This window comes from Mustelus asterias, chromosome 12 (assembly GCF_964213995.1).
Source record: "Mustelus asterias chromosome 12, sMusAst1.hap1.1, whole genome shotgun sequence".
NCBI lineage: Eukaryota > Metazoa > Chordata > Chondrichthyes > Carcharhiniformes > Triakidae > Mustelus > Mustelus asterias.
This window is the reverse complement of record NC_135812.1, coordinates 44852902-44875444: the sequence shown is the minus strand read 5'-3', so window position 1 is coordinate 44875444 and position 22543 is coordinate 44852902. Positions and strand designations below refer to the sequence as shown.

General features: G+C 42.5%; 1 protein-coding gene across 2 annotated transcripts in view; it reads right to left on the bottom strand.

Moving 5' to 3' along the window:
- Positions 1 to 22181, bottom strand: part of LOC144501409 (TATA-binding protein-associated factor 2N-like) — a 30198-nt gene extending 8017 nt beyond the window's left edge. Inside the window, exons 1-7 of one of the 2 annotated variants that reach the window (XM_078225136.1) lie at positions 21910 to 22181; positions 15894 to 15933; positions 13931 to 13982; positions 7862 to 7952; positions 7647 to 7779; positions 5668 to 5780; positions 5164 to 5314 (exon numbers count right to left, since the gene is read on the bottom strand). In XM_078225136.1, coding sequence (XP_078081262.1) covers positions 5164 to 5314; positions 5668 to 5780; positions 7647 to 7779; positions 7862 to 7952; positions 13931 to 13982; positions 15894 to 15933; positions 21910 to 21916 — 587 coding nt within the window. In that variant the 5' untranslated portion in view covers positions 21917 to 22181. Of the gene's footprint in view, positions 1 to 5163; positions 5315 to 5667; positions 5781 to 7646; positions 7780 to 7861; positions 7953 to 13930; positions 13983 to 15893; positions 15934 to 18079; positions 19199 to 21909 lie in introns of those variants that run through there. The other variant, XM_078225135.1, reaches the window with a different exon arrangement.
- Between the last annotated feature and the right edge of the window lie 362 nt (positions 22182 to 22543).

Below are 22543 nucleotides of genomic sequence, written 5' to 3'. Positions count from 1 at the left end.
TGGCCTGTGTTAATAAATAAAGCTTGTTTTTGCTAAAGGGGATCCCTGGTTTGTCAGCAAAGTTGCTCCTGAAGCGAGACATCCTGTCCTCATATTTATGCCCAAGGGGAGAGGCGCTGTTAAGGCCTCGTCTGGCTTCCTAATCCAAGTTGGGACTCTGGTCCCTACCAGGTCACCAGTTTAGCGAACCTTTAGCTGCAGTATTTTATTAACTGATAATGCAGGGATTTACTAAAATGTTTAAGACTATCAGCATCTGGTTGTTTGAAACTAATCCCTTCAGAAAATCAATTTTGTAGATTTGAGGTGTTTTGCATCCTCTGCAAAAAAAATGTTGCCATGGACGGTTTTGAAGTTCAATAGGCCAATCAATCCTTTTGAGCCCTCTCCATCATTCAATAAGATCATAGCTGATCTGGTTGTGCCTCAACTCCACTTTGTCATTTGTTCCTCATAACCACTGATTCCTCTGTCCATCAAAAATCTGTCCAACTCAGCCTTGAACAAATTCAATGAGCCAGCCTCTACTGCTTTCTGGGGAAGAGGATTGCACAGACTAATGATTCAGAAAAAATCCTCCTCATCTCAGTCAACGGTAGACCACTTTAGGAATAAAGTGGGTCCCATAGTTCTAGATTTCAATATCACATTTTTTCTAAACGCCAATGGGTTTAAGTCTAACCCTTTCTTCACAAGATATGTTCCTCAGCCCAGGAATGAATTTAGTGAACCTTCTCCATATTGCTCCTAATGTAATTATATATTTTTTCAAAAAAGAAAATTGAAACTATACACATATTCCAGACATGGTCTCACCATGCTGCAGTAAAACTTCCCTACTTTTATATTCCATTCCACTTGCTATAAATGTCAACATTCCATTTGCCTTTCTAATAACATGCTGTACCTGCATATTAACTTTTGGCGATTCATGTGCCAGGACAATCCGATCCCTCTATACCACTGTGTTTTGCAATCCCAGGGGCGGTACGGTGGCACAATGGTTAGAACTGCTGCCTCAGGGCCAGGGACCAGGGTTCAATTCCGGCCTCGAGTCACTGTCTGTGTGGAGTTTGCACATTCTCCCCGTATCTGAATGGGTTTCTTCCGGGTGCTCCGGTTTCCTCCCACACTCCAAAGATATGTGGGTTAGGTTGACTGGCCAGCTAAATTGACCTGAGTGTCAGGGATTAGCAGGGTAAATATGTGGGGTTACGGGTATAGGGCCTGAGTGGGACTGTGGTCGGTGCTGACTTGATGGGCCAAATGGCCTCCTTCTGCACTGTACAGATTCTATGACTCTCTCCATTTAAATAGCATGCTGTTTTTCTATTCTTCCTGCCAAAGCAGACAAGTTCACATTTTCCCCACATTAAACGCCATTTGTCAAACCTTTGTCTGCTCACTTAACCCATCTACATCCCTTTGCAGACACTCTACCTCCTCTTGACAACTTCCTACCCATCTCGGTGCTATCAGCAAATTTAGCTACCATCCAAATCATTGTAGTTCATAAATACTAGAGGCCCCAACATTGATCCCAATGCATTCCACTTGTCACATAGCTCGCCAACCTGAAAAGGACCCATTTATCCACACTCTCTACTTCCTGTTAGCCAACTAATTCTTTATCTATGCCGCTATTTTCCCTACAATGCTACTTTGTGTAGTAATCTTGGATGTGGCACCTCATCGAATGTCTTCTAAAAATCCAAGTACACCACATCCACAAATTCCCCTTTATCCACTTTGCTTGTTACTTAAAAACTCACATTAAACATGATTTCCCTTTCACAAATGCATGTTGACTCTGGTTAAATTATTATTTAAGTATCCTATGACTTTCTTAATAATGAATTCTAGCAATTTCCCAATAACAGATGTTTGCTTAGTGCTCCCCGTTGTTTTTTTTTTGAGTAAAGGGGTTACACTAGGTACTTTCCAATCCTCTGGGACTCTTCCAGAACCCAAGGAAAGATTTTAGCCAATGCTAACTCTGCTGCAAGAAGGATGCAGGCCACCTGATCCCTGGGACTGGTCAGCTTTTAGGTACAAATAATTTTCTCAACATCTTTTCCCTGCTGATGGCAATTGTTTTAAGTTCTTTCCTCCCACTCACTTCCTGATTTTCAAGTAATGATGTTGGACTGGGGTCGGCACAGTAAGAAGTCTCACAACACCAGGTTAAAGTCCAATCGGTTTATTTGGAATCATGAGCTTTTGGAGTGTTGCTCCAAAACACTCACCTGAGGAAGGAGCAGCGCTCCGAAAGCCTGTGACTCCAAATAAACACGTTGGACTTTAACCTGGTGGTGTGAGACTTCTTACTGATTTTCAAGTATTGTGGGGAGTTCTCTTCGTGAAGACAGACAAAATACCTGCTCAACGCCTGCCATTTCCTTGTTTTCCGTTATCTATTGCCCAAACACACTCTAGAGGAACACTAGCTTTAGTTACTTTTACCCTGTGTAAACACAGAAACCTTTATTATCACATGGTAGAATCAAGTGAAAAGTAATGCACAATATTCTAAACTGATGTATCCATGGCTTTTCTAGATCTTACAATAGTTGCATTACTAGAATGCATTGTGCATTGCAATCTATTTAATGTTCAGCTCCAACAAAATACTGCAAAATAGAACCAAATCCTTTTTACCCCTTTTCCTTGTTCCATTCAAATTTAACAGAATTGTGAACATACTGCAATCTTGTAAAATGAATATAAAAAAAGGTTACCCAGAGAATGCCTGTATAATGTGATTTCAATGAATACTTACACACCCCTTAACTTTTACAGCAGTCAGAGGTGTGAGCACAGGACAAGTATATTGCTTAGAAAAAGTTGAAGCCAATTTACTCCTAATGCAAGAAGACCTCTTCTCCCTTCTCACCAACAGGGTAAGTCACATAAATGGTGATGACTGAATAAAATCACAGAGTTATGGTGCTGTATCTTAGGACTATAAAGACTTGTCAAAGAAAGCAACACAGTTCAAACAAACAAAAATGCAACGGCCTTTTCTTAGTTTCCAGTTAGGATGGTCAACTGCAGAAATGAACATATGAACTTCGAGCAGAAGTAGGCCATTTAGCCCCTTATGTCTTGTCTGTCATTTGGCAAGATCACAGTAGATCCAATTGTGGCCTCCACTTTCCTATTTACCCCCGAAATTCTTCAACTCCCTTGTCAGTCAAGAATCTGTCTTATGTCCCGGTCTTTATTGATATGTAGACATAATCAGGTCTCCTGTGGTTCACACAAGTCAGACAACACTTATCTGGGAGATGGAAGAAGAATTTGCACTTGCAGGTAGGGGAGTACACGAATCAATCCCAGGTCAAATTCAACAATGTGTTGGTCGACATTTAAAAATAAAAACGAGCCAATTTACAGAAACCATTACAGAAGAAACTAACTAGCATTGGTATAGAACCACTTAGAAAAATGGTTCCACACGTTTGAATTTTGAACTAAAATCCTATTCAAAAAATAAATCAGAAAAGGTTGAAAAACATGCTAATAAACTTAGATTTCTCCACACACAAGTAGCTTTGGATTCAATAACTCACTGTACTGGGTAATTCCTAAATAAACACTTCCACCACATGACTGCTTGAACAAGTTTAAACAGCATCTCAAGTCCCAGTACTGACATATAATGAAGTCTGAAGTGCAGCCATTGGTATGCAATTGAATAGGGCAGCCATTTTAAAGACAGTTGTGTCCTACAAGAGATGAATGATCAGTCATTTTTTTTGGCAGCAGTGGTCGAACAGAAAGTTTAGCTTGGACACAAGAATGCTCTCCTCAAAATACCACCATAGTATAAACTTACCCAAGGTACACCACCCACTGAGTGCAGAAATCACTTGGTATATTGAGATGTCACTCTAGATTATATACTGATGGAGGTGAAACTTGAATTTCTAACTTTTTGTTTCTAACTAACGCAAGATTATCCACATATAATGAAGCAATTTCTAGTGCACCTTTGCATGAAGAAACAAAAAGGTTTTTGTTGCTCATACTGAAGGAAGTTATGCTCCTTTGTTGCATCTACCTTAGCTTTCAGTGTCATTGAAACAGATGGACACAAAACCACCTCAAGAGCCAAGTCTCCAAATATGCAGCTGAGACATATTTACAGTACCAAGCTTGAATGCTGTAACTAACAGAGAGGTACCATCAATATTTATAAATTGAAGAACAAGTTTTCTCAATAAGACTGGTGTATCAGAATAAATAAGTCAACAGAGTGCTTCACAAAGCTATAGTAATATTACCCAAAAAACCTCATGAATTTGCAAACTGCTACATTGTTGCCTCGGTTTAAGTAGATAAATATTTTAGGTTGCAGCTTTTCAATATCTAAAAACAATCTGTACCTGGACAATGGGATTTGAAGAACAGTTCATTTTACATTTGTTCAAGGGTTCAGTTCATGTCGTGCTCACTGAGCAAACCAATTTTTCACTTTATCCTTGAAAGCAATTTTAAGTAAATGGAAGCAGAGACCAGGCAGGATCTGGGAATTGTGAACTCCACATTTTGAGGGCATGCTTTTCCATTTGTACAGCCTAGCCTATCCTAAATTTCAATTTGAAATTCAATGCGAAATTCCCCACTTACATGCTATGAAAATGAATTGGATTTTATTTTATTTAGGGCACTCTATTCAGCTCAAATGACAGTATTACTGATTAACAGCCTGCATATATACCAGCTGGACAGAACAGATCAATGTGAGGTCGAAAAGGTGTCTAAATAACCATAATAGCTATGATAATAACCATACCAATAATTCAGTATGCCATAGTTTTTAACTATGAAACGAGTCAAAACAAAGTAATTAGCATATGTAAATACTGGAATGATCTATTAAATTTCAAACCCAGGTTATCTATTAAATTTATTACTGTTGTCTACATTTAAATACTTGCAAAATATGAATGGCACAGATTTAGTGAAGCTTTTACGGCCAAGTTAGAAAATGTTTCTCTTAACTTTGCAATGCACTGAATGATTTAAACTACACGGCTTTTAAACTGGGACATTGAATAAAAGGTACAAATTAAATTCCATCTACAGATTCCATGGATTGTGTTGAGTTGTAAATGACAGACAGAGGTTTCTAGATAAGCGTAATGAAGAAGCACCTACCCCATTCTACCACGTCCCCCTCTACCATCATCGTCAAAGCCACCATGACCATATCCTCCACGACCTCTACCCCCATTACCCTGCGATCTGCCAAAGTTCCGGTTGTCATCTCCAAATTTATTCCTGCCAGGTCTATCCTGCTCGTAGTCATCTTTGGGAGGAACAAAAAAAATGGTTATGATCAATTCTTACTTCAATCACCTCTGGATAAACTTTGCTTTTTTTAAGGTTTATTCTCATTTGCAGAAGCTTCTGTTCTTCAAAACTTAAGACTTTGCTAATCTGTCAAATGGACTTTCTAGATAAGTAGTTATGTGGCCTCTAAACTTGGACATGCTTCCTCCTTTTTCCACCCTCAATGGAATTACTTAACTGGCCAATAAAGATGAAGAAAATTTTGCTAATATTCACTATTATATCTCATTGTCTATGGCCCTCCCATATCCACACAGTATTGGACTGGTACGTTAAATCAATGCTTCCACAACCTCCCATTGCCCTTACCTCCTGAGCTCTGTTGGCCATAGTTGTCATGAGGTGGATGATACGAAGTTGGGTGGTTGTAACTTGGTTGGCTTGGCTGGGTACTATATTGTGTCTCAGACTTTGAGCCATAGCTGTAAGAGAAGTAGTTATTAAATGGACTATCTAATGTTTTCCTTAGGAAGCGACCAAGGTTTTTCTGGTAGTCATAGGCCCTGTGGTAGTTACTGTGGTCACTGCTCCTGGCTGAGGGAAATGGGTGAAACGGTCTACCCTGTGGTTAGCTCAGGATTCAGGGCAGGTCATGATTTAGAGCCTTGCAGCATCCATTCAGAACCTTTAGTAACCTTCCTGTTATTGGCCAGGGGGGGCGGGGCGGGCCTTCTGATGAATACCACATAGCTGTAGAAGAGTCCAAGTTCAATATCCAGGATAAAAGCACAATCAAGAGCTCTCAATTTTAGACAGAACAAAAACACATGAACCTTTGTTTATAGAAGCTTTTGAAAATTTTAATACCCATTCACATTATATTACAAGCTATTCATATTGAGATAGGGATACTGTCTTTGTCCCATAAAGAGCCAATGTGTGAATGGCAAAAACTGGCCAAAAATTAAACTAATGGCATTAGGAACAAGATAGTGCAGGTTGGTATGACAAAAAATAAATAAGAGCCAGGAGCGAGCGAAACAGAGAAAGGCAATGCTGTATGTTGCTTTTCTGGGAACCTAGAAAGGTCACCAGGGCCTCAAGAGCTAAGGCTATATTGGAAAAAAGTCACATTAGCTTGGCATCAGTGGAGTCCAAATTGAAATGGAAACTGCCTGCTCCACAACAACTTGGTACCAAGTATTTCTTTAATGGATTTTATCAATTCAGCTCATAACATGAATTAGTGATACGTCAGATGATTTGAAAGCAGAAGAAAACAGTTACAATCAGCACAGTAGGGATAGGGTATTGCTGCAAAAGGTGCCAATATACAACTAATGTGTATGTGAATTCAGGATTGTGGTGGATAGCAGCACTCTGCACCCAAATACATTAAGTGCACTTTAACAATGGTCATGCAATAGTTGCAGGATGAAGGTTTACTTACCGTTTGAGTTCTTGTGCTGCAGCTGTTCACAAAGTGGAAGTCGGGATTGGGAGGACCAGGGCTCGGAGTCAATCCCATGTTACAATAAGTCAATCAGGGGTAAGTAGAATAAATTTGCCTAGGCTAAAATAAATTTAGTTATATAAGTGTGGCATTAAATGGCACAGGAAGTTGGCAAGGCATGCGCTATACACAATCTTGTAATGTATACAAGTAATCCTCCAATTCTGTTGCGCACGGTGACATGGGATGTGGCAAAAGCTATGCGCTGTACATGTGATCCTGGGATCTGACAGGGGAGGCAGGGGCCATGTGATTCAGCAGTGTTAGGAGATGGTTCAGAAGAATGTGGCAAGAGCAAAGAGATATTGTGATTTGCAAATACTGAGTAGTGGGTGTAAAAATTCCTTGGGGTGGAGGAAGAGAAAGAGATAAGGCATCCTGCTCACAAGAAAAGCCATATAACCCATGCCAAATCTAAATTAGTGAAGCACCTTCTGATGAGACAACATTCTCAAAAGGAACTCTCTCTACTAGCCGAGGAACTGTCCTACGCTAAAATCCATAATTCCAGCTGGTGGGGCAAATAGAAAGGCTGATCATACTCTAGGGTGCATAGTGCCACTACCTTGAAGACAAGAGCTCAGAGAACTCCAAAAATATGGCAATCATAGGCAAGTATGGTTTAAATGGCAGCCAGATGCAACAAAATAACATGATATATTAAATGCAATCATTTTAATACACAATTATTAATGGATTCCCATGACATTGTGCACAGAAGACCTGTACAGGTGATTTTGTTTTTAAGCCAAGCCAGGACCAGATATTATATTCGCAACTGAAAAGTGATAAATTAAAGTATAATTCAATTATTTTTGAATGACTGGAACATTACCTGCTAGGGGAATCTGAATGCTGCCCATAACTTCCATACATTTGTTGCTGTCCATAAGTATTATGAGAACTCTCACTTCCATAGCCTTGTCCACTCTGCCGGTAGCCTGGCGTTGAGGATTGAGAATTCAACCCTGTAAAATAGAAAATTCAATTTAATTTGATATAACTGCCCTTTTACAGAAAGCTACAATTCAGACAAAAACCTTGATATACCTGACTGTGCTTGTCCATAACTTGAACCATACCCACTTTGGCCTTGTCCATATCCAGAAGCATCACCAGACTGCTCATATCCACCATAACCCTTAGCAGAGAGATGTACATTAGTTACAAAACTGTTTCAGTTATACATACCCACTCAACCACTTCCTTTCCTAAAAGAGTACTCTGGTGGGGAAAACACCATTTCCACATTTTTACATTCTATGTCCTCAATACTAGTAGATTAGCATTTAATTTATTCTCGAAAAGTGAATTAACCCACTTTTCCATGTGCACCTATGGCATAACTGCAATTAGGGGAAACAGATCAGTACACACAAGAAAAATATTTACATAAGCTCTCAAAAAAATTCTAAGCTTTGACAAAGGGTCATAGATCTGACACACAATCTATTTCCTCAATCCAGATACTGTCTGACTTGCTGTGTGTTTCCAGCATTTTCTATTCAGATTAACACCACCTGTAATGGGAAAGATTTATAACTGTACACAATATAAAGATATACATCTCTTAAGGAGTTCAAAACTCAGCGTGGGGTCAAAAAGGAGGTGCCATGTGCTCACATATAGAGCTCAAGGCCCATAATGATGTCTGCAAGGTGCCATTTTTAAGTAGAAATAAATGTTGGTACAAAGGATGCCATATTTGACAATTGTTACAGGAATTTGCAGTGGCATGCTGTTTGCAATGTTTGATCAGTAACTGCCATTGGAAGCACCATTTGTGGGCTCGAATACCCTCACTAGCGGCTCTCAGCACAATTGTCTCTTTCCCCTAGAAATAGCGAGTAATGCTAAAGCACTGGGAAGCAGGGTTTTGAAGTCATGGATCGTTTATGCACCATGAAACTTTCAATCCTTTTACTATCCAGTCTATAGCGGACTTCTATTTAATTACTCAAAAGACAAATGAATTCAGGATTTCAGCACGTTATCATGTTAGTTTCAGCTATTTTAATCCATCACACAATATGTTGGCAGCATTTCTGAAAGCAGCCATCAGGCAAGCCATTCTCTTAGGATTGCAGCTGACAAGCACCAGTGAATTTGTCTAGAGGAAGGATCAGAAATGAGACCAGGTCTGCCGATTTGCAGACTATTCAAACATCAATGGAAAGAGGAAAAGGGTGGCAAGATTTAAAGCAGAAAACTGCTCTATTCAAGTTAGCTCAATTTTCATGAAAAGCTGACGATTCAATAGTCAAGACATCAAAAAAGAACCCTTCCAGAAACAAATACTGATCCAATTAAAACAGCAAGTCTCTTCTATGGCATTTAACAGGAATGTCAGACTCAAGAGCAAGGTTTTAGACCAATCCACACCCACACCCCCCCCCCCCCCCCCGCACTCTGAAACATCAAGAGTCTGACAAAGTGTTACTCTGACAAGCATTAAGCATTGTATTTATTGGCTTTGTAAAATCCCATAACGAAGAAAAATGACAGGTTCTCTTGCAGAAAAAGTTCAATGCGGGGGAGTCACATTCTACTTAAATAAAAATTGTGGTGCATTTAAATTAATTTGTATCGTTTTGTATTTGACAATTGAAATTGTTCAATCATTTTCTGGAAAGTTGAGTCCTCTCAAGACTTAGGGAACATATCCAGTGCAATAAAATACAAGGATACACAACAATGATTCTCTGCACAACAGATTTAAACTTAAAAGTGAACAGTTAAGCTTTACAATTGGGTGACTGCTACTTTTCATTGAGAAGGTGGAGGGGTATAGCTAATAATGAGGAAGGTTGTGGCAAAGGATACAATGACAGTAACCTGCAGGACCAGCCTACAATTGGCATTTGAATTTCAAGACAAAAACGTGAACTAGTGAACTTTGGTAGGCAGAATAAAGAGAACACATACTCCATGGGAAAATGGGATAAAGGAGCAAAAAGATATCTAAGAATAGAGGCCCCCCACAAGGTGCCACAAATAAGACAAGTCTCAAATAAATCTAATAGGGAATGCAAGAGAAACTTCAAGAGTGGTTGGATTGTGGAACTCAATACCACAATGACCAACTGAGACTATTAGCATAAATGCACGTTAAGGAGAAGCTAGACAAAAGCTGGGAAGGAACAGAAGGAAATGAAACGGAAGGAGGCTCATGTGAAATAAACAAGCATGGACCTGTTGAACTAAATGTGCCAATTCTATACAAAAACAGTCGAAGAATAAAACACTGGTTTCTGTTGTTTTATTCCAATACTAACTGAAGATAAGGGAGATCACAGAAACAGAATAAACCCATCAAGTTGTAAGTGAATGCCTGCGCATACTACAAATCTATCTAGAAACATACAGGCAGAAGACAGTACTCAAACATGAATCCAGCCTGAGAACTGATGCGACTTTTTTTTTTTAAAAGCAGACCTGACATTCTCAGCCCGAGTACAAACAATGGCTAAGACTTAATTTGCAGGGGTTATAATCAAGGAAACATTCATTTTAATGTTAAGGGTTGAAATAGCATGAACTAAAAGAAAACATTATACGGTTTACTTCGAAGCTCAAAAAATTATTTTCTCATAGAAACAAGGTAGAAATTTAACAGCTTTTAGGGCAAGCAGATAATTAGCTACTTGAGGTTAAGACATTTCAGGTTTGTTCCATTATTTAACCTTGTCAATAAGAAAGCGATGGCAACTTGGAAAAATAAATGCAGCAACCAAATTTGATAGTAAGGACATCCAACAGCACACTTTCAACATGGGCCAAAAAAATTTCACTTGCCAGAGTGCAACAAATTTTGCCAGAGTGCAACAAATTATGCCAGGACAACCCAGGAAGCTGGAATGGAAATTAAAATAGCTTGGGTTTTAGAAGTAGAAAGCAACAAAAAAGGAATAGCCTGAAAATGCATGAAAACAAGTTTTGCACATGCTTCTTAAGAGTTAAAGAGAAATAGATGCAAAAAGTTGGGATGAATAAATCTCATCTTCTCCAGACTCAGAAGTCAAACAAATGCAAGTTGATAGAGTTGTTAAAAATGGAGGCAGATTGGAACCAAGTGACAAGGATTAAATTTCATCTGATCATTTCAACATATGCACTGACTTCATTAGGAATGCTTCTGGATGTCTCCGAAGCATGACCAACTCAAGTTACACCGCTATTAAGCTACTGGCTGCAATTAGTCACTTGATGTTCAGCAACTAAAGTCAATGAATTGAAAACAAATCTTCCAAAATAAAAAGAGAAGCCCAAGTAAATACGCAAGTACACTAGATTATTTGGTATTGGGTGGTTCATAAAATGGATCAAATGTATAAGTGGTCAACAGACACAAGGAGATATTTTCACATTCTGACAAGCTAACAAAAAAGAAAACAAGCATATTGCAGCAATCGCTACGTTTGGTCAACAGCACTACAGTGATGAAAAAGATGGATCTGGAGCAACACACTTGAGCCAAGGATATATAACTGCAGACGTTGGCTGAAAATGACGACTAAATGACAAACAGTCCTTGAAACAGCAGAAGGGATTTCACTGCAGCTGGTGTCAAAACCAAGTTTAGTCTCCATGTGGAGAAAGATTAGAGGGCAGACAATAACTAAACATAGGCAGAAATTCTTTTGACTACATTAAAGACAGTTCTGAAACTTGCTGCAAACTTCCAAAATTTTGGTAAGAGTTCATCTGCTTTACCTGCACTTCAGTCAGAGTTGTAGGGCGGCACGGTAGCACAGTGGTTAGCACTGCTGCTTCACAGCTCCAGGGTCCCGGGTTCGATTCCCGGCTCGGGTCACTGTCTGTGTGGAGTTTGCACATTCTCCTCGTGTCTGCGTGGGTTTCTTCCGGGTGCTCCGGTTTCCTCCCACAGTCCAAAGATGTGCGGGTTAGGTTGATTGGCCAGGTTAAAAATTGCCCCTTAGAGTCCTGGGATGCGTAGGTTAGAGGGATTAGCGGGTAAATATGTGGGGATAGGGCCTGGGTGGGATTGTGGTCGGTGCAGACTCGATGGGCCGAATGGCCTCCTTCTGCACTGTAGGATTTCTATGATTTCTATGAAAAGCTCCACTCAACACATGAGTAAAAATAGATTGACATCAGTGAGGTACAGGACGGTAAAGTGCCGTATCTTGGCAGAGATAGCACATTAAGGCTTCACCCGTTCAGCAGAAGCAAAAGATTCCATGCTAGTATTTTAAGAGCTTTGGAGTTTCCCTGGTGTGAAATACCAATTGCTCAAAAATACTCTGGTTATATACCTTTTTTGAAGTTTTCCCACACAATTGGCCATTTCCCTACATTGATGAAGGGATATTGGAACATTTGGGCAAGTGTGATTAGTATGATTTGCTCCTGTAGAGGGGTAAACTGAAACACAAACAAATTGTCCCTAATGGGATATTTCAGTCTCAGCTACACAGGGATTATGGAAATATAAAACCGATAGTGTCACACAAACCTTGCATTTAATTAGCATCTTTGGATAGCAAAAAGTTCCCAGCATATTCACGGTAAACCATGTGAGCAGATATTAGGAAAAATGATGCAAAGTTCAATTAAAGGGCTAAACAGGTAGTGTGACTTGAGACCCAAATAGCTTACTTACACAGCCAATATCAGTGAAGGAAAGTAGAAAGTACAAGAGACCAAAACTGGAGAGCTGACAGTTCAGAAGGCTGCACGTTGGAGATTAGGGATAGAACAGGCAACACCATGGAAGGATTTGAATACACTGAGAACTTTAAATTTGAGGTAGCCGAACCAGGGTACAATGTAGGACAGCAAGCACAAGACGATAAGTGAATGTGATTTTTTGCATGTTCAAATGTGGGAACAATTTTGGGCGAGCTGAAAGTTAAAAAAGGCAAGAAGGCAGCCAGTGCATTGGAAGTTGAAGCTGGAAGTAACTAGACATGGATGCCAATTTCAGCACTTACTGAACACAACAAAAAAGGCCACAAAGCTTCATTAAAAAATGCATCAGGAAATATGGCTACCAACATCAAATGTCCAGACAAGATTTTTAATAGCCAGATATGACTGCACCACAATAGAGATTTAAAACTGCCATTGCAATGTCAGATCAAGTACCTAACAACTATGGCCAACACTTAGATTGTTCAAAATGGAATCAGGATTAGACTAAAACCTGTTGCAATTACTATAACAATTATCTACTTGTGACTTAATACTGAATTGTACATTGACCGCATTATAATAGGGCAACAGAGCAAAATTATATTGATAATTCTCTTAAATGTAGCCCTGATGCCAAGCAGGGGAAAAATCACATGCTGACCACGAAAACTTCGCAGCTGCTTTCACAGCAGCACCTGAAAACAGTTGGATGTCTGCATAGCAGATAGTGATGAAAAACAAAGTTATCCTGGAAGAGTTGCTAACTCACTTGGGACAAGAAGGCATCAGAAAAATTAGAAATAGCTGAACCTACCTAATAAGGGTACATGTACCAACAAAAAGGATAGCCTAGCGCAGAAACAGACTCAAAGAGACAAACCATCAGAAGCACCTGTGTTGGCAGTAATTGGAATAGTTTGAGTTGAACCCAAGCAAGATTGCTCCAAGTCATAATCTATAAACAAAAATATGTCTTTTGTTTCAAAAGTATAATTCAGGGCCCCCTCCCCCAAATTACAGATGAGTTCAAATATTTAACAAAAAAAAAAATCAGACTTGGTTTCCAGGACTCACTAAATGTCAGAGTAGGCCCCTCAAACTGACTGGGCCATTCAAGGTCATAGCTGATTGAGCATTTTAAGGGAAGCTATGACCAGATTTTGACCATGACATTTATGGATGATCGAGACTTGTTTAATTTTCAAAAGATTATAGAATCAATTTTATTTGGAGCTACCACTTCAGATTACCACACTAACCTCCTTTTCATATTAACCTTCTGAGCCATTTCAGAGGATGGTGTGCAGTAAACTAGCTCTTTTCCTAGTCAAAATACTTGAATGAAAATACAAACACCGATAGAAAAAAAAAATCAATAGCCTTCATTACAAGACTGACTATAATATGGCCACTGGCCGTGGTCTCCTTGTAGCTCTTAAATGCACGTCATTTAGGTTAACATACCTGTGCAGCGTGCCCACAACTTTGGCTCGACTGTGCACCATAGGCTCCATAGCTGCAAGGAGAGAGAAAAATGTTTAAATACAAAAAAAGATGTGATCATATTTTGCAGGCTTCCATTAAAACAAATTGGGTTGTAATCAGTCACAAAAAATAATGATAAGACCCGAGGTGAGGACATTGAGTGTTGTAACAAAAGACCTATTCATCAGTTAAATAATGTTTTCGCTCTGAGATTCCTACCTAGCCCACTATGCCTGGAGCATTTCAGAATGCATGAAAAGTTACAATTACTATGTATTACTAACTGAAGATCCAATTCATTTAACTCCACAATTTCAGAACAACTGTAGCAGTTTATATCCAGATTTCAAAAAGGGAAATGCATTCTGCAAGTCACCTTTAAATTGAAAAGCATCATCTTAATTGCAGGGTCCAACAATTTAGCTCAACATCCCATTTTAGTTCTCAATTTACAGATCAGAATTAATCGTATCCACACCATGATTATTCAACGACACTTCACCCAAGCCGCAGTTATACAATGACCCTGCTGCTTGAAAAACTACAGAACTCACTTATTCTAATCAATTTACAATAAGTCTAATGCTTATGCCATTGCCTTTCATCAGATTACAAAAGGAAAGAACCCAAATGAATGGGCACTGGTACAATTGCATTTAGTGATGACAAACAGGTCCCTCCAAGCCACACCATCCTGGCTTGGAACTATATCACCATTCCCTCACTTTGCTGGAAATCCCTAACAGCACTGCAGATGTACCTATATCACATGGACTGCAGCGATTCAAGAAGGCAGCTCACCACCAGCTTCTTAAGGGCAATTAGAGATTGCCCTTATGCCCAACTAAATAAACAAAATCAAATTAACTTAGAAGGGCAATTAGGGACAATGGTCAACAAATGCTGGCCTAGCATGTGAACCCATAACCTTATTTGAACTGAAATACAGCAAGTGTTAAACGTATAGTGCAGTCAGGGGTATGTGACCAGAAACAGCCAGATTATCATTCCAGGTTTAGAACTTTCAGGCAATTCCAACGAATGAACCACATCTGAAATATATAGAATTAAAAACACAAAGAGCGGGAAAAGCTCATTTCTGGGTGGCACATGGAGAAAGAAACTTTGGAACACTAAAAGACAATCTACTGTTTCTCCCTTCACAGATGGTATTGAGTCTTTCCAGCACGTTGGGAGGCACAGTGGCTAGCACTGCTGCCTCCCAACGCCAGGGTCATGGGTTCAATTCCCAGCTTGGGTCATTGTCTGTGAGGAGTCTGCACGTTCTCCCTGCGCCTGCTTGGGTTTCCTCCGGATTCTCCAGTTTCCTCCCACAGTCCGGTAAGGTGCACTGGCCATGCTAAGTTCTCCTTCTGTGTACCCAAAAAGCTGCCGGAGTGTGGCGTCTAGGGGATTTTCACAATAACTTCATTGCAGTGTTAATGTAAGCCTACTTGTAACATTAATAAATAAACTTAAAACTTTTTTAAAAATTGGTTAGCACTGCTATTTCATAGCACCAGGGACCCTGGTTCAATTCCAGCCTCGGGTGACTGTGAAGTTTGCACGAATCCCTCCGTGTGCTCTAGTTTCCTCCCACAATCCAAAGATGTGCCATGCTTAATTGTCCCTTAGTGTCCCAAGATATGCAGGTTAGGGGAACTAGCAAGGTAAATAGTGGGGTTACAGTGATAGTGCCTCGGTAAGATGCTCTGTTGGAGTTGGTGTAGACTCGAATGACCTCCTCCTGTGCTGAAAGGATTCTATGATTTAAGATTTCCAGCATCCAGAATTTTATTCTTTATTTAGTGTGAAATAGTTAGCTTTGTCAGCATCTGTAAATAGACAAGTTCTATGTATTTCTAGCATCTCACTTTCAAATTTCTAACTTTTTTTTAAAAACAGGTAACTGGTCCTTTTAACTCCCAACATGCAAGCATACCTTTGTGCTTGAGCTCCAGACTGGCTGTAATTTCCATAATCTGTAAATTAAAAAAAATCCGTGATTGCTTCTCAACCGTGCTCACTTCTCAGATTCAGCTACAAGAGACGTAGAAAGGTAGTACAGAACTATCTCCTTTTACCCAGTTCAGAGTGCTCCAAAGTGAAGCTCACCAAGAAATATTGAGATTAAAATAGACTTTAGTTTGGTGTTGCTTGGCTCTTCCAACTGTACCCGATTTAAAATGAGTGAATCAACATCAGAGGCCTTTCTGTCAATTACATCTATGATTTGGATGTGGAAATTAAAATTAATATTCCCAAGTTTGCAGATAACACAAAACAAGGTGGAACAGAGTTGAAAATATAAAGAAGCCTCAAGATTTAGAGAGGCTAAGCGAGTGGGCAAACATTTGGCAGCTGGAATACCCTGTGCAGAGACGTTATCTACTTTGGTAGGAGAACCAGAAACACAGTACTTCTTAAATGGAGAGGGGCTGGAAAGTGTTGAACAGAGGGGCTTGGTGTTCTTGTTCAGGTCAAGTCACTGAAAGCTAAGCTGCAAGTACAGCAAGCAATCAAGGCAAATGCTACATTGGCCTTTATTATGAGAGGATTTGAGTGCAGTAAAGAGGTGCAGTTATATGGAGCCTTGGGAGTATAGTGTGCAGTCCTGGTCTTCTTATCCAAGGGAAGATTGCTTGTACTCCCTCTATGGAAATTATAAGGTTTACCAAACTAATTCCTGAGATGGAGGGTTTGTTCTCCATGGAAACATTTTTTTTTTTAAATTCATGGCATGTCACTGGCTGAGGCAGAATTTATTGCCCACCCTCGAGGGCATTTAAGAGTCAACCACATTGCTAGTCACATATAGGCCAGACTAGGTAATGACGACATATTTCCTTCCCTAAAGGACATCAGTGAACCAGATAGGTTTTTACAACTATTGACAATGGTTTCATGGTCAGACTTTTATTGAATTTCAAATTTCACCATCTGCCATGGTGGGACTTGAACCCGAGTCCCAGAGCATTAACCTGGATCACTCATCCAGCGACAATACAGAGGCGATATCTTTCAAACATACAAAATTCTCACAGGGCTCAACAGGGTAGATGTAGGAAGGATGCGTTCCCTGGCTTGGGTGGGTGGGGGGTCTAGAACTCGGGGACAGAGTCTCAGAATAAGGGGCAGGCCATTTAGAACTGAGATGATGATTTGTTTTCAAATCAGAACGGTGAATCTGAGATTCTCAGCCCCAGAGGGCTGTGGAGGCTGAGTCACTAGGTATGTTCGAGCCTGAGATTAATAGAGTTCTACATTTCAAAAATGCCAAGGGATATGGGGATAGTGCATGAAAAGGGCTGAATGGCCTACTCCTTTTTTATGTTGTCATAAGAACATAAGAAATAGGAGCAGGAGTAGGCCATCTAGCCCCTCAAGCCTGCTCCGCCATTCAATAAGATCATGGCTGATCGGATAGTGGGTTCAGTTCCACTTACCCGCCCGCTCCCCATAACCCTTAATGGTTAAAAATCTATCTGTGACTTAAACACATTTAACGAGTAGCCGCTACTGCTTCATTGGGCAGAGAATTCCAAAGATTCACTACCCTCTGGGAGAAGAAGTTCCTCCTCAACTCTGTTCTAAATTGACTCCCCCGTATTATGAGGCTATGCCCCCTAGTTCTTGTTTCCATTCTAAGTGGAAATAACCTCGCTGCTTCTACCCCCTTCATTATCTTATATGTCTCTATAAGATCTCCCCTCAACCTTCTAAACCCCAATGAATACAGGCCCAGTCTACTCAATCTCTCCTCATAAGCTAACCCCCTCATCTCCTGAATCAACCTGGTGAACCTTCTCTGTACCCCCTCCAAAGCTAATATATCCTTTCTTAAATAAGGGGACCAAAATTGTACACATTACTCTAGGTGCGGCCTCACCAGTACCCTGTACAGTTGCAGCATGACCTCCCTGCTTTTATACTCCATCCCTCTCGCGATAAAGGCCAACATTCCATTTGCCTTCTTGACTACCTGCTGCACCTGCAAACTGTGTTTTTGTGATTCATGCACAAGGACCCCCAGGTCCCTCTGCACAGTAGCATGTTGTAATTTTTCACCGTTTAAATAATAGTCCATTTTACTATTATTCCTTCCAAAGTGGATAACCTCACACTTACCAACGTTATACTCCATCTGCCAGATCCTTGTCCACTCACTTAGCCTATCCAAATCTCTCTGCAGACTCTGCGTCCTCCACGCAATTTGCTTTCCCACTCATCTTTGTGTCATCCGCAAACTTTGTTACCCTACACTCGGTCCCCTCCTCCAGATCGTCTATGTATATGGTAAATAGTTGAGGCCCCAGCACCGATTCCTGCGGCACGTCACTAGTCACTGATTGCCAACCGGAAAAGCACCCATTTATTCTGACTCTCTGCTTTCTGTTAGACACAGTAAGAGTTTTAACAACACCAGGTTAAAGTCCAACAGGTTTATTTGGTAGCAAATGCCATTAGCTTTCGGAGCGCTGCTCCTTCGTCAGATGGAGTGGAAATCTGCTCTCAATTGCTCTGCAGATTTCCACTCCATCTGACGAAGGAGCAGCGCTCCGAAAGCTAATGGCATTTGCTACCAAATAAACCTGTTGGACTTTAACCTGGTGTTGTTAAAACTCTTGCTGTGTTTACCCCAGTCCAACGTTGGCATCTCCACATTCTGTTAGATAGCCAATCCTCAATCCACACTAACACTTTACCCCCAACTCCATGTACCTTTATCTTATGCAGCAACCTTTTGTGAGGCACCTTATCAAATGACTGCATGCACTAACCATGGTACAAATTCTCTTGATTTTAAAAGCAATTGACCCAAGGGGCACTGTACAAAAATAGCAGCAGTCTCAACTAAAAATTATGCTTAATAAAAATCACAAGCAAAAATGTTCCCTCAGCTGTCAGTATAAGAATGATCAGATGAACCCTTTGAAAACAAACACCCCCAGCCTCTAACCCTTTATTGCATTTACTCATAACTGGTAGCATTTGCTGTATTGAGATAGATACTCTTGTCCATGGTGTATGTATCTCTTACACTAGCAATCATTTAGATTCTGAAACAGGCACCCTCAAGTCAGCTCTCATCCTGCCAGCAAATTAAATCTTTTTTGCTGCCAGAGTGGGGAACCAGATTTACTGCTATCATCATTTCAATCTCAAAATTCAAATAAACAAGAGCATGAAAAAGGTGCTAACCAGTCAATTTTTTAAACCAAGAAAAAGTAAACTTCTGACAATCTCAATGGCATTAAGCAGGCAAGATAGTAATCAATAGTCAACATGGGTGTTTTCACATCACAAAAGCAGGCCATTTGTCTCATGTGGTGGGTACCAGTGTTTTGTTCCACAAGCCATCCAGCCTTACCCCATTGCTCTACATCTTATATTATATTCTCTTCAAACAACTGTGCAACTTCCTTTTGAAAAAATTGAGACACTTGGCTGTTTTAATATTTTGTAATAGAGAATTTTCACATTCTACCTACCATTTACATGAAGATACTTTAGAAGTCTTAAATTTGCTGGGATGATCTGAAGCTTCCATTATTTACCACCTCATATGAAATAGGACTTCATTTCTAACCTCTGTGAAAGCTTCACATAAGTGAAAAGACAGACCCAACATCTTAAGCCTAACAACTGTTACACCTCATTGCTTCATCATAAATGTTGAAGCTATTCTGATCCTTTTATACCCTTCCTATAATAGGCTGCCCCTAACTGTACAGTTCAACTAGTCTTGCATTACCTCACAACATAAGCAATGAATCGACATGCCAAGGAACTGTATCCTTCATAGCACTGCCACCTTCAATAGTGTGTATTTATAAACCAAGACTCCTGTTTCCCAAGTTTCCATGTATTTAAAATTTTACAGGGTAGTCTTTTCTATTTTTAACCTTCAATGTTTATTACTCTAGTTTTCTAAAGTGTATTTGCCATTTGTGCCTATTGGTCTTCAAGTCCTTGTTATCTTAATTTACTCCAACTTAATCTTCCCCAATTATAAATCAAGTACACAATGCATCTATAAGGGCCTCAAACCCTACAGAAATATGTACAACAAACATTCGTTTCAGCTTTAATTCAAGAAGCATGCAACCTAGAAATTCAAGAGCAGCTGCTACCTGGCAGAAGAGTAGAGTGATAAGACTCCTTCCTAGATGTCAAATTTGATTTAGAAAAGTACCACTCACTCCAAATCAAAACGATTTGAAGTGAACTGTTATTTTCATTTATTAATAGCCACTTATTTTTGCTCGTTACGATAGGAACACAATGTTTAAATAGCTGAAACTCAACATTTCACTGACAATGTGTTACCTTAAAGGGTATATGGTTATTTAAAGTGTATTTAGGTAGGCAAAGCCAAAGCCCAGTTAGACAACAAGCTGTGTTACTGAATGGTGCGAGCGGAGTTGGAGTGTTCAGGGCGTGTTGAGCGATACATGGGGTGGGTGAATGGTACTTGGTCTCTCCCCACTATCCTGAATGTGGAGGGGGAGCGGGGAGGGGGAAGAGAAGAGGCTGATCCTGGGGGGGGGGGGAGGAGGAGGAGAAGAGGCTGATGGGGGGGGGGGGGGGGGGGGGGAGGAGAAGAGGCTGATCCTGGGGGGGGGGGGAGAGAAGAGGCTGATCCTGGGGGGGGGGGGGGGGGGAGAGAAGAGGCTGATGCTGGGGGGAGAAGAGAAGAGGCTGATCCTGGGGGGAGAAGAGAAGAGGCTGATCCTGGGGGGGGAAGAGAAGAGGCTGATCCTGGGGGGGGAAGAGAAGAGGCTGATCCTGGGGGGGGGGGGGGGGAGAGAGAAGAGGCTGATCCTTGGGGGGGGGGGGGGGGGGGGAGAGAAGAGGCTGATCGGGGGGGGGGGGGGGGCACGGGAAGAGGCTGATCCTGGGTTGGGGGGTGAGCGGGAAGGGGCTGATTTTGGGGGGGGGGGGGGGGGGCGGGAAGAGGCTGATCCTGGGTTGGGGGCGGAAAGAGGATGATCCTGGGTTGGGGGCAGGGAAGAGAAGAGGCTGATCGGGGGGTGGGGGACGGAGACAGAAGAGACTGATCCCGGGTTGGGGGGCGGGCAGAGGGTGATCTTGGGCTGGGGGGGGGGGGGGGGGGAGAGAAGAGAGAGAGGCTGATCCGGGGGGGGGGGGGGGGAGGCTGATCCGGGGGGGGGGGGGAGGCTGATGCGGGGGGGGGGGGGGGGGGGAGGCTGATGCGGGGGGGGGGGGGGGGGAGGCTGATGCGGGGGGGGGGGGGGGGGGAGGCTGATGCGGGGGGGGGGGGGGGGGAGGCTGATCCGGGGTGGGGGGGGGGGAGGCTGATCCGGGGTGGGGGGGGAGGCTGATCCGGGGGGGGGGGGGGGGGAGAGAGGCTGATCCGGGGGGGGGGGGGGGAGGCTGATCCGGGGGGGGGGGGGGGGGGAGGCTGATCCGGGGGGGGGGGGGGGGGGAGGCTGATCCGGGGGGGGGGGGAGGCTGATCCGGCGGGGGGGGGGGGGGGGAGTTGATCCGGAGGGGGGCGGGAAGTAGGGCCTGTGTCGATGTGGGGGTGAGTTTGGACGGTGGGGCATTTCCCGCCCCGAGGCTGCTCCTCAAAATGGCGACCGCGGGCCCGGGATATTTGGAACTGCGTCACGCTGTTCCCGCAGGGCCTCGGGAATGGAGGCTCCAAAGCCCGCCCGACCTCCCCCCCCCCTGCGCCGCCCGGAGAGGAAACAACGGCCAAGCCTCTTCCCACACCACATCCTCCCCGCGCCGAGCGGGGTCGCGCTCCGGGCGACCCCGCTCGGCCCCGGGCTCAGTGACGGTCCCAGACTGCCCGCTCACGGAGCTCCCGGCCTGAGAGGCAGAGGCCAGTCCGCCGCTGCGAACTGGGGAGAGCTGTGTGTGTGTGGTAGCGGCTGCTCCCACCGGATGTTAGGTGCTCTCTTTCCCCCCCCTCACTGGGCCGCCCTTACCGGACATGCTGCCTCTGGTGCCACCGCCTCTCTCCCGCCGACTGACTGAGCGGCTAATGGCGGCCCGGGAACACTTCAACCCCCGCCAGCCACAGGGGGGACTCAACCCAGCAAGACAATCACAAAAATCAGCAAAATCCCACTGAGGGAACTGGAGTCGTTCGGGACCGAGAAATAAATTGTTAATGATCCCTCAGATCACTCATAACCCGGAAATCCCCTGATCACTGGAGAAAATAAACATATGCAATATTTTTAATCCCCCCCTCTCTGGGTCAGATGGTAGTTCTCAACCTGACCCAGTTCTGGAGCCGGTTGGAGGGGCCACGTGACCCACTGCTGGCCCCGCCCCTAGCAAGGCCATGTGACTGCCAGCCTTCCCCCTTCCGGCTGGTCCACGTGGTCCTGTAACAACCCCATTCAGCAGATGACTGCTCACCTTAGCTCTGTTGAGTGCCCTGTTGTCCAAGGGTATGGCAACTGTGCTCTCTTGGAGAGGGTTCACTCCAGATAGCCTTAAGCTTGGTGGGAAGCTGATTTTGATTTGATTTATTATTGTCACATGTATTGTTATAGAGTGAAAGGTATTGTTTCATAGAACATAGAAAGCCACAGCACAAACAGGCCCTTCGGC